This window comes from Lissotriton vulgaris, unplaced genomic scaffold (assembly GCF_964263255.1).
Source record: "Lissotriton vulgaris unplaced genomic scaffold, aLisVul1.2 SCAFFOLD_325, whole genome shotgun sequence".
Classification (NCBI taxonomy): Eukaryota; Metazoa; Chordata; class Amphibia; order Caudata; family Salamandridae; genus Lissotriton; species Lissotriton vulgaris.
This window is the reverse complement of record NW_028243553.1, coordinates 1,390,610-1,407,776: the sequence shown is the minus strand read 5'-3', so window position 1 is coordinate 1,407,776 and position 17,167 is coordinate 1,390,610. Positions and strand designations below refer to the sequence as shown.

At 43.4% G+C, this 17,167-nt stretch overlaps 1 protein-coding gene across 1 annotated transcript in view; it reads right to left on the bottom strand.

The window, feature by feature from the left end:
* Nucleotides 1–17,167, bottom strand: part of LOC147668304 (talin-2-like) — a 1,432,932-nt gene that overhangs the window by 116,720 nt on the left and 1,299,045 nt on the right. Inside the window, exons 54-55 of the mRNA XM_086948621.1 lie at nucleotides 10,398–10,583; nucleotides 5,086–5,193 (exon numbers count right to left, since the gene is read on the bottom strand). Coding sequence (XP_086804747.1) covers nucleotides 5,086–5,193; nucleotides 10,398–10,583 — 294 coding nt within the window. The remainder of the gene's footprint in view (nucleotides 1–5,085; nucleotides 5,194–10,397; nucleotides 10,584–17,167) is intronic.

Sequence of the window (17,167 nt, the reverse complement as noted above, 5' to 3'; positions counted from 1 at the left end):
AATAGCAGGGGTGAAAGGGGGCACGCCTGCCTTGTGTTATCGTAAAGGCCTCTGTGATCTGTCCATTGACAAAAAGGCGCGCAGTGGGATCAGTGTACAACAGTCGTGTCTGTTTTATAAAGAGAGGGCCAAATCCCAAGCGATGAAGGACGGCAAATAGAAACGCCCACTCTAGGGAATCAAATGCCTCAGGGGCGTCCAAAAATGCTGCCACTGCAGGCAAGTGTGGGCCAAGGTAATGTAGTATTGTGAAGAAAATACTCAAATAGTGGGAAGTTGATCTCTCAGGAACAAAAACTGATTGATCTGGCATAGTGATGAGCCGTAATAGCGGCTGGATCAGATTTGCCAGCAATTTGGCATACATTTCGTTGTCTGTGTTTATAAGTGATAGCGGACGATAAGAGTCACACAAGTCTGGTGCCTTGTCTCGTTTGAGTAACAGCAGGATGCTCGCCTCTCTAAAAGAGTAGGAGGTAATCTGCCATTGTCTCGGGACTCTTGATATACTGCCATAAGCCGGGGGCAAGAATGGAGGGATAGCATTTGTAAAATTATACCGGCAGACCGTCCAGACAGGGTGCTTTATCGGGTGGTAGACTATTAATGACCCCAATTACATCTTCTTCACTAAACGGTTCATCCAGATATGGGCATTACTGAGCCATAGCAGCTCTATCGAGTCAAAGTAAGGTTGCATAGTCTCTAGTGGTATGGTGTGTTGCAATGTGTAAAGTTCTGAGTAGAATTCTACAATATGGTTCTTAATATCTTGAGGGCCTCTTATTTTCTGTTGCATTTCGTCTTTTAGTTAATTGATGAAATTGGCTGTAAGTGGAGGTCCGAGTAGAGCCGCTAGCGTTTTCCCAGGTCTGTCACCCTCCCCAAATTCCTGGCCTGTGCGTTTCTCCGCATGTAGTAAACCTCCCTCTGCGCCTCCTCCTCAAATTCGTCTAGCTTACTTCTGATCTGTGGCAGTAGCGTGCTATCACTAGTACTAAAATAATTTAGTTCCAAGTCACAAATCTGCGCTTCTATGGTGGACAAAGTTTGCCGCATCCGAGCTCAGGTCAAGTGCAATATGCATTTCTCACTTTACAGGAGACCCATCCATTTAGAAAGATTCCTGCAACAATAATGAATGCTGCACACTGGTCCTCAAAATCCTGAAAAATGAATGCTAAAAAAGAGTTCTCTAATGGCAGAGTATCATCAGCCTGGCCTCGACAGCAATGATGCAAAGATGCCAGGAGGTTGACCGAGGATAAAAGAAACCTTGATTCGTATTTCTTTCTATGAACCAGTCTTCCTGGTAAGAGTAGGTGAAAACATTGCAAACCATTATTCACAATAACCACCAAGAGCGTTTGCCTGAAGGTTCTAGTGAAGCAATGGGTAATCACCAAACTGGTACGGCCTGCTTCAAAAAAAAAACTGTGGTGTAAAGTAGGGTAGTGAATGTGCAAAAACACATAATGGGGATCAAAACACTCCAACCAACAGGAAGCCATCTGGATTGGCACACGGACATTCATCCAACCTCTCAGCTGAAGAAAAGAAAAAAAAATATATATATATATATATGCATCTGTTTTTTTGCTCACAAGCAATAGGGTTTCCAGCGCACTCCCGGTTCTGTATTTTTCACAAACGACAAATACTCCAATTTTGTTCTCCTATTCTTTAATCATGGCAGCACTCCCTGAGCAGTGTTGCTGGGAGTGCTGCCATGATTAAACAATAGAAGAACAAAATTGAAGTATTTATCGTTTGTGAAAAATACGGAACCGGGAGTGCGCTGGAAACCCTATTGCGTGTGAACAAAAAAAGGGGTGCACCTACAAGCAGCAAGGCTCTGCTGCACCTGAAACGCACCGCCGAAAGAGCGCTTGGGAGTCCTCACAGGGGCCACTTTGTTTTGGATGTATATATTATACATAATATATATATATATACTCCCAATCCTGGCTTAGATTTCAAGAAGAACAGGCACCGACTCCGTGGATGTAATCAAAGGTTTCTTTATTCACCAATACAAGCGATCAGACGCGTTTCGGCGGATGGAACCGCCTTGCTCACTACATCTATTTTACACCTTGATTGTGAACTGTATTTATACTGGTGCAAATTGGTTAATTAGTAAAACAACCATGTGACAAAAATAACATGTGATCGTGAACATAGAAGAGTTGGCAGCGCTTCTGAATTTTTGCAAGTCATTGTGACACAACATAAAAGGCATAAAAATCAAATTGTTGTAAATGTTTGTAAATACGTCTTTACGTGTTATCATTTCAGTCAATGTGTGCTGGTTGATAATAATAATACAACAAGACTTTTTACGGTGTCAAAACAAACAAATAATCGAAACAAGATTAGCATGTTTTCTCACACGTGTCAGTATAGAAATGAAAGAGTTCCTTAAACGGTATATTTAAGAAGTGTCTACATGCTGGCCCTCTGTAACATCGTGTGACTGTGCTCCACAGCTTACGTGTATGTGCGTCTCTGTTTGAGTCTGATTAACGGTAAGAAAAGGGTGCGGAGGCTAAGTGTACGGATGTTCTGCTGTCACCTTTTGCTACTCCAAGTGAAGTCAAGGGTAGGAGGGCAAGGGCTGTAAGAGATTGTTATATATATATATATATATATATATATATATATATATATATATATATATATATATATATATATATAGACAGAGAGAGAGAGAGTGAGAGAGAGAGAGAGAGAGTGTGTGTGTGTGTGTGTGTGTGTGTGTGTGTGTGTGTGTCCCTCTCTCGCTCTCTTTTTGGGCACGGGCAGGTCTGCTGACTAGAAATGTCACTCTAAACGGCTCCTTTAATTTGAAGCCTACAAACCACTTCAAGCAGAGTATCTGCTTGAATGAAGAGGGAATGGAGAGAAAGTACAGAAAAGACAAAGCACAACTTTTTGAATTATTTCTGAGACGCACCATGAAAACATAAAAAAAGTTTCTCATATATTTAACGTTTGGTAATCATGACTCGCAAATTACCAAATATTTCTGATCTCTGCTCTTCGTTACATTCCTTTTTTAAATCAGCTTTTCTTTGTTGCACCTTCTGTTGCCCTGCCTATGAAAATACTCACTCACTCACAATTAGGCTTCAACCTTATTACACATCACCAACACATTAATTCCCTCAATCTGTCTGGGACATTTTCTACTGCCTACTTTGGACTTTTACACCTTGAAACTATTAAGCAAACGGTGGAAATCAGCATATAAAGGTGCATCTTACACACTAGACAGAAATGTGAGAGGTTTCTAGGTCCTTGATAAATGTTAATCTCTGAACGCAGTGGGGGGAGAATCTTAGACTTGGTAAACTCTGCATATAGAAAGGAACTATAATAGTGACAACTGCTCTTTCCGTATCACAAATATACAGTAATTAAATAGTTTAATAGTGCAGACACCCTTCTTGTCACTATATATCAGATTGATTCCTTCAAAAGCAGCAAAATTAAAGAGCTGTCATCTTTACAATTTGAGAAATCTAGAGCTCACTCTAACCTTCCCAGTGGATCAGAAGTGTTCTCTGGTGGGATCCAGTCTCCTGAAGTTTCAACAGAAGTCCTAATGGGTGAGGCGTGCCAGTAGAAGACATTTCCTTAATTAAGGAACACCCTCTGAGCATTCAAGGCAAGATCGCCATTGGGGAAGTTTCACCACACCACATAGGAAAACGCTCCATGGAAATAGCCTGTATGGGGCTTTTGAAGGCTCGCTCAGAAAATTTTGGACGGTAATTGTAGAAACACACAATATTTTAAAGTGAAGGGCAGAAAAAGTCAAAATAAAATAAAATACATCTACAGATCGCAAAGGAAATGGGGAATACCAAAATAGAAAAGATAAATGTGAGCAAATTCCCTTGTTCACCATAATGCTTCCAACCCTGTGGCACAATGCTCTCTTCTGCTTACTGCAAGCAACTGTTTACTGAACTATCTAGCGTGCATTTTTTTAGGTTGACAACACCAAAGCGCCATGAAGCAATTTTATAAAGCACAAAACCAAATAACAAGCATTTGCAAAGCTCAGAGGTCCGACATATACTGCGTTAACATATACAGACACTCCGTTACCACATTAATTCCATAAAAATACAAGAAACAATAATTGGTCTATATTGAAAGCACTCTTGTTTTCGATACACTGGTGTTTTTGTTTCTATGTGAAATAAAGGTCAGGGGTCATGGCAGCCTATATTTATAGTCTTTCTTTTGTTTCTATCAAGAAATAAGACTATATTGAAGGATTGCTTGCCACTGACCTTCATTTTACATAGAAACAAATCAGGACTGTCATGAAGGCAAGGGGGCCTCCAATACAGACTGGCTTTTGTTTCTATGAAACAAGGAGGAATTATAAGTGACAAAACCAGAAACATAATATTGACTCCATTGCCATCCATCAATCCTGTGGCTCATATGAGAAGGTTGCTGTGAGAGCTTCAATTACACTAGGTGATCAGGAGGAAGCAATAGAGAGTGAGGGGCAGAGTGTGAGTAATGTGGAGCTACACACAGAGGAAGAGGGAGAGTTTGTAGTGAACAATGAGGATGTGCCATAGGGGAAAGAAGGAGGTATAGAAGAATACAAAAAGAGAGGACACACAAGTGAAAAATAGAAAGGGAGGAAAAACAGCAAAACGCCAACAGATAGAGAGACTGGTTGTTGTGAAACAGTTGATATCACACTTTACACTGCCATCACTTCGAGGTGGAATGATACGTCCATTAACAATAGCATGAGGTAAGTGAGATTTGCTTCACCAAGCTGAGCCAAAATGTGGTTGGAAAACTCTAAAGCCAATGGTTGAAAGAGACTGGCCATAAAAATGCCAAAAAAAGAAGGCACAAAACCCACTCTATATATATTGCAAGAAATATGTCTGTTTTACAACTACACTGTTCACTTGAAGTTTAATCAAAGGCTCTATTTAGTAAATTACTTCTTTGAAAATAAAGTCCTCCATCGCACCAAACACAAAGACGGCATCAGGAAGACCGCAAATTTTATATATAGCAAATGTAATTATGAATTCAGCTCACCGTTAGAACATGTTCCAGAAGTTCCACGTATCCAAGAGTGCACTCTGTTCCATACTTTAAAGCTTTGGTACGAACATCTTCACTCACGTCTGGGTGGTAAACAGCTTGCTATGTAGAAGAATAAGTCAAATTATCAACAAAAAAAAATTGGGAGTACAAAAAAATAAGGCATGACAGAAAAAAAGAAAAGTTACCATTATTGAACAAGTATACCTAGTTCATAAATTATGATGCTTGATATGATAATGATGTGAGTTGAGAGGTCTGGAGTGGTCTACTCAGCTTTAAACTGTAGACGGTCTGAGGATGGATGGACACCATCTCCATGTTTCCCTTGCAACTCTGCTCACTCTACCCATTTTTTGTGATACAACACATTAAATTCTCACAATATAGACACCTGGACATTAAAAGAAACCCACATATGGATCAGAGTAGGAAATAAAGGTATGTTGTCAACATAAAAAGGACTACAGACCAGGAGTACCATATGTATTATGGTAAATACCTTTCACTTTGTAGGATGATTCTTCTCCAATAATCTCACAAGCCAGGGACAGAAAGTTGCTAAACGAACAGTCAAATGTCATAACTCAGGTAAATAAATAAAATGTTCTCACATCCCAAATCAGTGCATTTTCAAAGAGCAGGGCTGATCAGATTTCTAGTGTATAGTAGAAAAACAGCTTAGCATTAACCATTTTTCATTTGCAGCTGCATGTTTTATTCATTAGAAAGAACAAATCAATGGTTATGATTAGTAGTAGAAGATGCAAAGAAAGTCCTATAAAAAAGATACGTCCGAAATTCTTGACTGAATATTTTGGCTTCCATGTTTTTTTTTTAGTCGGGATTAATTTTATCAAGACATTAGGCTGCTGTGCACACAGGTTTATTTTTCCTGCAACATATAGGAAAGCAGTCAATAAAATTTCTTTTTTGAACACTGTAGGAATACATCAGCAGGGACTTTTCTAAGCCTGTGTGTGGCACGGAAGGGACATTTCTCCGCCTGTGTGTGGCACGCAAGAGACTTTCTCAAGGCTGAAATACAATGCTTGTGGGGTGGGTTTAACATTGGATTTGCACAATATAACATTTAAAAGTAAAAACTAAAATGTCTACACACCTGTTTGGGTTGCACTGTAAATGGTGCAAGAAAACACAACAAATACATTTTAAAAAGTGGTAAAAATGAAAGGATGATGAGAAGTAAGTGCTATGTACAAAACCTACAGAGTTTTAGTTGGGATCAGGACTGAGTGCAGCTGCGCAACTAAAGATAACGCTTTTTTATGAGTCTGTTCAAGGAAAACAGTATCAGTTACCAGCAACAGGATTAAGAAACATATTAAGCATGGCTCTCTGAACTCAAAGGGAAGAATTTACTCCTGCAGCATCTCCCAAGATAAAATCATTGAACTTATGGTGTGACTTTAATCTCTCCAAGTCCTTTCACGCTAATCAAAATGGCTTCTAAAGTTGAAGTTATCAAAAAACTGAAACCCTTTCTTCAAACAAACAAGTTCAGAGCTCTTCTCCAATCTCTAGTCCCTAACCTCCCTTACTTCACATTTCCACCATTTTTTCAGTTACATCTGTTCTCCTTACTTAACCTATGTATTATATATCTCTTCCTCCTGGCTTGATTCATGGTTATACCTTGCATTACTTTGACCCTTATGCATCTTAACTTTATATTTTAAATCTTCTATCCCCTTGATTACCCCATCCTATTCTCCACTGTGACTATGAACCCCTTGAGCATCCTATTTGGCTGTTTTTTGCTTTCTGTCCTAGTCCTTGTTGCCTCTATGGGACTGCCAAATTGTGTATAACATCAGTCACATTTTCTTCTTACGTTGACTGACTATACCTTCCTTCCCTTGCACTTCCATTCTTGTATTCAGGCTTGGTTGTAGTAGTACCTGCAAATTTATTTTTAGCTGTATGTAATTTGTCTGTTGTTCATGTTCAGAATGTGGATACCCTCGGGTCTGGAGCGCTTTATTAGAAAATATAAATAGATAAACAAATAAACTAGGAGCAGCGCCCAAAGGGAGGTGGCGGGCTTGATATTCTTTACTTTCCAAATTAACTGTAATTCACACACATCATCACATGATGTCTTCCAGATAGCCTGAATACCAGAGCAATTGATTAACAGATACAGTGCCACATGTTCACATTCTTACATTTCGCAAGAGGAAAATTGAGTTGAAACTGGATGTTAATGCTAGTGTTACAGCGTAAAAGCTGATTATTCTTTACACAACACAAAAAATTATTATGACACCAAAACTCTAATATGCACTCTGCAAATGTTTAAAAAACACAACACTGAAACTGAGAAGAGTTGAAGTACCAGCACCGTAAAAGTGCTCTTGAATACGTAGAAACAGCAGAATTCATAAAATAATTAATTTCACATGTTTATTAACTGATTACCTTATATTTTTAACAAAGTTGTTACGAAAAATTAATGATGAAACTTGGCATCTCTATTGCCTTAATTGTAATGCAGCATAGCAAACGATAAACTGGTACAAATAAAACATGCTTTATGGTATATGACAAACTTTCAGTACAAGTTAATGACATTATTAGGGTCTTACATTTCTAAAAACGATTTTATTTTAATTATTTTTAGGACTAGTTTGCATGTGGAGTACTTTTAAAATGCAGACCATAATTAGAGTTGAAAATTGTTGTGCAATAATCACTGATGTTATAATTATTTCCACACATGATATGTATGATTGATGTAATTATGCTTGAACTTAATTATGAGTTTATTTGACTAAATAAGAAATGCTAACTTTAAAATGCATTGAATTGACTTTTTCCTTAGGCAGCATTATTTCATAGCCTGGTGTAATGGACATTTGTTACTTTTCCTCAAATGTTGCTTTATCTGTTCTGTTTATGCAACATTCTTTAATCAGTAAGAGACTTTTCCAGTACTTCATTCTGTGTGAATTGATGAGAACTTGACCTCTCAAATTAATCCATGAAGAGAAACAAAGTAAATAATTGATTTGTCTACTAACCTATGAGGACCGAATGGACAGTCGTTTCTCGTGAACAACATGGGAAAATATGTTGGGGTTTTGAATTTTGTACCTGGTGAACAGAAGAATGGTCACATTATGGTCAGACCATCGTATGGCGACAACTGATGTCCCAAATGGACGATCTGGAGTATAAAATGTGACTCTCTTAGGAGGAGGGAGAGCCCCTTCGCTATTGCCTCCAGCCTGCCTATCGGACTATCTTTACATGCCCCATGCCTTTTTACCTTTGATGATGAACTTACCTGCTGGACGATTTGGAGTTGTCTGGTGAGAGACAAGACCTGAACTTTTCTGATTATTGATCCACTCCCCCTTACCTATGCCCATGGACTTTCCCCTAGTGGACTCTAACTTGATTCCTTGTGCCCATGCTAAGAAAACTCTTCTGAACTATCCTCCTCTCCTGCCTTTGTTGGTGGAAGGAATTCTAACCTTAACCATCTTCCTTATAGATTCTTTTATTTAGCAGTAAGGTTTAATTTGACTAAATGTGTGGTTTTATACTGCGAGCTCTAAGACTCCTGAGAAAGTTACTTAAAATGTTACTCGTATGCATTGATTTTGGATCTTTAATACTATAATCAAATTGTCTAAATCTGCCAGTCTGTTATGTTCTTTCCGCAGAAACTGTGCCTACAACTTTCTGATTTCTAATGCATAATAGGGAAGAGTCATAGATTATTTTAAGAACATCAGGCTCTCTTGCTCTTATTCTGTGTAGCCACCCGGAGCTTCAAGTTTGTATAATTCTTGCTAGATTGAACTTCTTTAGAAGGATGGGTTTCTCAGCACTGGACTAAGGCTGCTAGGCGCCCCAACTTCCTAGGCCTCAAAGTCCTACACCATAGATATGAGCCCCAGGTAAGGGCCGCCCACTCCATGTAGACCACACAACCAAGTTCTGGAGACGTAAAGCCAAAGGGAAGGGAGCCTAGGGTAGGGGATCCCTCTTCCCTGCTCTTCACAGCAATAGTTTAGCCCGCAAAATCCTGGAGAGGACAGTCCCCTTTCCTGGGGCTCACAGATACGACTCGGCACTGTGAGTCCCAGGGGAGGGCGCAGAAATAACTAGGCTGGTGATTGCGTTTATAGAGGCCGATTACTATTCACACTTCCTGGAGTATTCCTTAACTGCAAATTTTGTGAGATAAGTTTAGAAAAGAAACACTATTTAGTATTTAGATCGAATGACAGTCTTTGGTGATGCTGTGCTGCGGTAATATCAGTATCTACGTAGCATGGTCCCCAGTCACTAACCTCTGCCACAGGATATGGTCCAGTGGGGACGTTTTAGTCATTCAATAGGATATTTGACCTACATAATCTTAGCTTTGCCACTTTATTTGACTGTGATGCGAATAAACCTTGTTCTTTAAAGTTGAGTAAGGCCCAGAACACAGTAACATTTCCCTGGAAAGGACAGCCCCATGCCTGGTCAGCAGAATCACTGCCACCTCAGTCGAGGTCCAGCAAAATGGTGGAAGCATAAGACAGGGGTTTTATTCCTGCCCCCAATTTGACCAAATCGTGTGCTCTTGGGCATTCCCTTTCCTGGCCATATTCCTCTGCTCCCTTTTTTGAAAGCTTGAGAGTATTTAGATTCAATGTACAAGCTGCTGGTAAATAAGCGTCTAAAAAGTGGAGGGGTTATCACCACCAGGAGGGGAGAAGTGCCCAGTCACAAGGTATATTCACCAAAATAGAATATGATGAGCGTGTACAGCCATTACTGTAAGTAACGGTGCTATAATATTAGACTATAGGTCAGAACTCAGAAAGAAGCTTAATGGAGGAAGTAAACATTAAGGGCACACTCCCAGGGCAGATCCCCAGCGTGGGACCTGTTCATTCACTTCAATAGCTGCCTTGAAGGTACCTGGACCAGCCCCCTCCTCAGCTGAAGCCCTTCCTAGCCAGACATCGACTGGGAGCTCTTCCACAGCTCATAAGGGGCGAGTGACAGTCCTCTGAGGTGGTTAAAACAAGGGGTAACTGAATGCACCCTGTGGCTGGGCGGAGCGCGGGGCCCTGGGCAGCTCTCTACACTGCCAATGCCTGGCGCCGGCCCTTCACTACAGTATCTACACAAGAGGTGAATCCCTGAAAACTAAACACAAGCATGCATCAGCATCACCGAAGTCGTGTACATCATTCACACTCCCTTGCAATGCATAGGCAAGGTCCACGCATCGCTGCGACTGCGGGGCACGCGCCGTGCAGGCCCCTGGGCCCCCATACCTTGCAGGCGGTCAGCATCTCGGACACCGCCTTCCGGCTGAGGTTGGCCGTGGCCACCACGTCCTCCTGCCTGCACGAGTTGCCGGCAGCCACGGCTTTGGCCGTTGCCGTGGTGATGCCTTTCGTCATCCGGATGGATTCTTCAGGTGTGGACGTCCTCTCCGGCGCCTCCTTGGACTGGAACACCTGCAGGGAGGGGGAGAAGCGGAAGCGGCGTCAGTACCTGGGCAGACCCCCTCGCGCCACCAGTGCCCTGCCTCCCCCCTAGAAACGCGGCTCCGGCACCCGCATGCAGAGGGAGAGGGGCAGGGGGTGACAGGCTGCGGTCTCTCGGCCTGCGGAAGCGCTGCACACCTACACAATCCAGGAGGCAGCAGCGGCGGCGGGGAGCTGTGAGAGCAGCGCTGCAGCGCGAGCCCACTCACTGGGAAGCGGTGGGACCGAGCACTGCCACGGAGACTACCCAGATACATTTACATAAAGAGAGAAGTGGCTTCACATTTGCATCCGTGCTATTCTGGTGCACCAGCCTTCCTCCCAGCCCTTCCCCCAACGCACTGTGTGCTCCCCGCCAGGAGCCGCATCCTGTGGCGCTCGCTCAAGGCACCGGCGGACTGCGAAGCCACAGGCAAGCTCTTCACAGGAGCGAAAGGGCAGCAGTGCCCACTCTCACCCAGGCTTGAAAGAACAGCACAATAAAAGGCCAATTTTTATACAACTTGAGTTATGCATATCATTTATAATTTGTACTTATATTGACAATGTACAGCGTTCTGATGCTTTTTTGATACGTTTGCACTATAGAAATACCATATGTTTGCATGCATCTTTTATTTAAGAAAATGTCACCCATCACATCAAAATAATCACCCTAATCCAGTAAATACAAAAGGTGCCTTATGTTACAGGGTTTATTCAGTGTAGAGAAACAATACAGTTCTTTTTACCCAGCCCTACATCTCTGATACCCGCCAACAACACGCATATGAAAAACTAGTTCTGTTGGTCGAACCTTCGCGTGGCGCGACCTGCCGCTACACATAAAAGCCTCCCACTCACTTCTTGAATTCCACAAGATGCTGCAGACCTGGCTTACCTGACCCTGGGTGTGCCTGGACTCCCACCTGCTCAACACCAGGGTACCCTCCCGGGTGATAGCGAGCTCTAAAAACCTGCATACCATAACAAAAACAAGCATTCCAGAATATTCCTTTCTATGATGATGCCCAATTGGGTTTTGAGACCTAAAGTGGCTCAATCACCAGATAGCCCTATGAAACCAGGCAATGTTTCTCATATTTCCTTTTGTTCTTCTGCACAATCTCAAATTCTTCAAGTAGCGCATGTCCAGTGGACACGACGGACATCTTTTCTAGGAAGTGAGAAGGTGGCACCAGAGGACCTACATTCTACTCGGTGAAGGTGAAGTCACTGTAACGTCGTCTGTGGAGGTACTCTATTCATAGTATATGCTTCTGCTTTCAAGAGGACGAGAACCACTCTTAGTTTAATACTGACAAAGTAGCGGAAGAGTATATTCGATTCTGCCACTGGAAAAAACCTAATAAAACCTCTCTCTGCCACCTCTGCTTTGCTGGTCCTTGTGACTACAAATGGCGTTGGCCTAACCTCACAGGCTTGACACTAGTGCTTGAGAAAGGTATGCAGGAAAGACCATTTTGCTGCCTTTTGTATCTTCCATATCAGCAATCGACAAGGAACTAAGGAGGTTGCATTACCTCAGTTCAAGTCGGTTGTTCAATAACTTTAAATTAAAAACACTATTTTGGCTGCATTGTAGTTATAATCCTATGAGTGTCTGTTGTGGGGGGTAGAGGGGTGTGCAGAAATTGCCTCTCTAGGTGGGTGGCAATATACATCTTTCATGACTGTGTGGTCGTTAGGGTGCTAGTAACAAGTGTGTCGATGTGGTAACCATGTTTGTGACGCCTGCAAGAGACCAGATTAGCATTATTATCTTGTCTATACGGAGTGGCATTTAGAGGTGTGAAGGGTAAAGTAAGTGTGAGAGACAGACCTGAAGCTTTATTCTTGTAGTAGCATTACAAATAATTGGGTAACCCAAAAATCATCACCAGACCTGGGTACAATGCAGGAATGAAAGGGTATTGGTCCGTGACTTCTTTTGAAGCGAAATAAATTCAGAATTATCTAGTGTGTTTTGCATACATATTCTTGTAGTAGGCTGGTAGCTGACAACTTTGCAGATACCTGATTGTAATTTCCTTCTTTCAGTACAAGTCTATGCTGGTTGCAGTAGATAGGAACCCATTGTGAGCTCTTTTTGTTGGTGAGAAATGAGCTCAGGCTGGGCAGCAAGCGGCAAGGACCAACATCTGCCTGGATGGCTTGTGTTAAAGCAGTCCTTCTTGTGAACAGTGACTAGTATTGGAAGGCGAGGGGTGATTAGGTTAGAATGGGACTTCCCGGGATGACCTACGTTGGAGCCTTCCAGTTCACCAGCAGTGTATGGGAGATCTCCTTGGTAACAGGTTTCTTCTCATCCGTCATTGCATGGTCAAGTTATCGTGGACTCATAATACATTCAACTGAAAGGCCCGTCTTACTTGGTGAGGAATGGTTGGGATCGCTATGGCGGAATTATTTTGGGAGGAATATCTGCTATGCAACTGGTGGTTTCCATACCTCTGTGAGATATTTTGGGTGCAGGTAACTGGGTGAACCCTAAAAGAACACTTATCTCTTCATTTCAGGTCGAGCGTACTTTGTCGTTCTTCTCCGTGTTGTGCGAGTTAATTCCGATTGGTATTGGATTATGGTGCACATAGGCCCTGAGAGTGTGTTACCTGCTCTAATTCCAGCAGTCTGGGAGGTTATCTTGGGAATACACAAGTTTTTACTTCTTGTCTGAATATTCCATAGTCTGGTCTCTTGGACTGGAAACCAGATTTGTCAACAGAACACTTTTTGTCGGCTGGTAAGACAACCCTTGGAGCTGATCTTGTGCGCGGCATACTGCTATGCAAGCATCGCTTACAGACACTTTTGCAGCACAAACACATTTTGCAGCGCTCAACTGCATTTAATAGGGCATTTTTGCTGCAAATCAAAATGTGATCAGAATGTATGATTTTTCACTGTTTTCTTCTTTTTGGATAGGTCAGAGGGCTAACATACCCCAATCGACTATCCCATGCATCCTGCTGTGCATGGCCCTTTCCCAAAGACCCATTTACAGGGCATCCTCATTCTCTTTCTTCCCTCACAAAGGGCTGCATCAATTTTATTTAAAAAAGGAGCTAGGATGAAAGACTGTGCATTTCGGCCATGTCCATTTTTTTCTAGCTAGCCCTGTGCAATCCTCCAGTGAACTGGAAACTGGACAATCATGCAACTCCATTTGAAGTGCTCTACCTTTTTAATTTTTTTACAGTTTGTCATCCAAGCGGTAATTGAGTCACCCAATGTGTATTCCCCAATCCCATGCAGGTTCGCTATTGAGCCCTTAATCCAGACTATGTTGTGATAGGAGATGGGTGACAGCAGCTTCATAGTCCAGACAGTTAGGTCATTTCTATACCGGTGGGTGGTTGGTACCCACTTACCTTCCCTGGTACAAGGTCTATCAAGTGCCCATAAATCTGTTTTCGTGCTTGTATAATGGGTTGGCACATGTGGAAGTTGTGTGTGTTTCTGGTTTACACAAGGGTACATTGCAGTTCCATTTCGACCGTGTGCATAAAATGGTCTCTCTTCTATGAGAAAGTTGGCTTCTTCCAGCCTGCCGTTTTTACTGTCCATACCAAGCTCCAACTGCTGAATTGGGAGGCCTCTAGCCTAATACTCTGTCTGATCTAACTAGCAGATCAAAATACAGGTAGCAAAACTACAGTTGGTGAGAAATATTTTGTCTTAAAGAAGTTACTTACCTTCAGTAATGATGTATGTGGTAGATACATATATTAGCTGTAGATTCCCTACCTTAGCATTTCCCCCGCATGAGTCTGGATCGGGAGATTTTTTCTTCAGCAGGACCCTTGCGCGTCGTTAGGTGGTGTCGGTTAGCTCCGCGTCCATCGTCGGCGTCGTGGGTGACAGGAGCTGGCAGCGGGATCTCCATAGATGCAGCCTGTGCCCGCTGACGTCAGTTCTTAAAACAACTTTCCATGCCAGAAGCGCAGAGCAGTGAAAGACACTGACCACTGGTGCGTCAAAAGAAGGGCCCTGTAAGGGAGTCCCTATCCCTAGAAATCAGTTTGCAGAGCAGAAAGGATGGATGCGGCGATTAGGAATCTACAACAAATATATGTCTTTACTAGGTACATCATTACTGAAGGTAATTAACTTGTTCATCTGATAGAGACTATTAGTCGTAGATTCCTTACCTTAGAATAGATACCCCAGCAATACCACCCCCAGAGAAGGGTCTGCAAACCAAGATCATGCAAGGAAGTCCTAAAGGACCGAACGGCAAAGTACCCGTCCCTCCGAACTTGGCTGTCCAGGCAATAGTGTTTGGTAAACATGTACGAGGATACCCATGTTGCTGTCTAACAGATGTCAAGGATTGGGACTCCAAATACTAACACCATGGTTGCCGCCATTGCTCTGGTGGAATGAGCACACAACCCCACAGGAGGGTCCTTACTCGCAAGAGCATAACATATTTTGATCCAAAGGACAACCCATCGGGAGATGGTCCGCTTTTGAACAGCCCAATCTTTCTTGGCACCCACACAGCCAACGAAGAGTTGATCTTCCACCGGAAGTCTTTTGTACGCTCAAGATAAAAAGACAAAGCACGTTTTGGGTCCAGACGGTGGAGTCTCTCCTCCTTGGAGGAATATGGGGGTGGGTAAAAGGTGGCTAGAGTGACAGATTGTCCTACATGAAAAGGCGTAACAACCTTAGGAAGGAATGAAGGTTTCTTCCGAAGCACCACTTATCTAGATAGACAGAAAGAAAAGGTGGCTTAGAAGATCAAGCCTGCAGCTCACTCTCCCTGCGAGCAGAGGTGATGGCAACAAGGAAGGCAGATTTGAAATCCAGCAACCTGAGGGGACACTTACGAAGAGGCTCGAAGTAAGCACACATACGAATAGTGGGAATTAGATTTAAGTCCCATTGGGGCATTACAAAAGAAGATGGAGGGAACAGATGAATAAGCCCTTGAAGAATCTGTTAACAACAGGAGATTTGAATAATGAAGGCTGTTCCGGCAGCAAAAAAAAAAAAGCAGAGAGAGCCGCAAGATATCCTTTAAGAGTGCCCAAGCCAGATCCCTGCTGGGCCAAAGAAGGACCTCAGACAGAGGAGCTGAAAGGGGGTCCATAGCCCTTACTGTGCACCATGCCACACATATGTACCATCTACAGGCCTATACTGTTTAGTGGAGGGACGCCTGGCTGCCAAGATAACATCACAGACTTCGGGTGGAAGGTTGAAAGCTGTCTACTGCCACCGCTCAATCTCCCTGCAAGGATGTGGAGACTGGACAGGTTTGGGTGAAGAACCCTCCCTGCTGCTGTGACAGAAGATCCTCCCAAAGGGGCAGTCTGATCGGAGGATCGATGGCCAAGCTCAGGTCGGGGTACCAGACTCTGTGTCCAATCCAGAGGAACAAAAATGACTTGCATCCGGTCGTGCTGGATCTTCTTGAGCACTCTGGTCAGAAGTAGTAAAGGTGGGAAGGCGTACAGGAAGCCGAAGCTCCAGTCACAACCTAAAGTGTTGCAGAGCGTGCATCACCATGAAAACTTCAACATGCTATACTGCTGACATTGAGTGTTCTATTCGGAGGTAAGCAGATTTCTAACCAAGGCTCTCCCTATCGCTGAAAGATACCTTGCACCACCTGCGGATGAAGACGACATTCGCGATCAACTATGGACCGACGGCTCTGTTCTTCCGCCCTGGCGCTCCGGTAACCCGCCAGGTGTTGAATCACCAGGGTAATGTTCTGATGTTCTAGCCATGACCAGAAGCAGAGAGCCTCTTGATAAAAGATCCATGACCCTGCCCTGTTTTTTGCAATACCACATGGTGGTGGTGTTGTCGGTGAACACCCGCACTACTTTCACCTTGAGAGAGGAAAGGAATACTTTCAATGCCAGTATAATCGTTCAGAGCACGAAAAGGTTCATATGGAGACCTGACTCCACCGGAGACCAGATGCCTCTGACCCCGCCTCTCCCAGATGGCCGCCTCATCCCAGAAGTGGCGCATGTGTCACCATCGTTAGATCTGGTTGGGGAAGGGAGAGGGATCTGCCTCTGACCCGATCTTGGTTCGTTAGCCACCACTGCAGTTAGTGAGCAGTTCTCTCCGAGATCTGGACGTAGTCTGAAAGATTCCCCTGATGATGCTCTCACTGGAACTTCAGGGCCCACTGCAGAGCCCGCATATGCCATCTGGCATGATCCACCAGCAGGATGCAGGAGGCCATGAGGCCCAGCAGCCTCAGAGTTCTTCTCATTGAAATCCAGGATAATATCCCGGATTCGCTGTTCGGGAGGACAGGACCAAAACTGCTCTGTGTCCAAAACAGCTCGATAAAAGGGAATGTCTGATAGGGAGTCATGTGTGACTTCAGCACATTGATAGTGTACCCCAGCTAATGCAGGAGGTGCGCCGTAGTCTGGAGGTGGAAACTGACAGCCTGGGGAGAGCCCGCCTTCAACAGCCAGTCGTCGAGAGAGTGGAAGACTAGAACCCCTGATCAGCGCAGACAAGCTGGGACCACCACCATCACCTTTGTAAACAGGCTGAAGCACCTCCGTCAGGACATA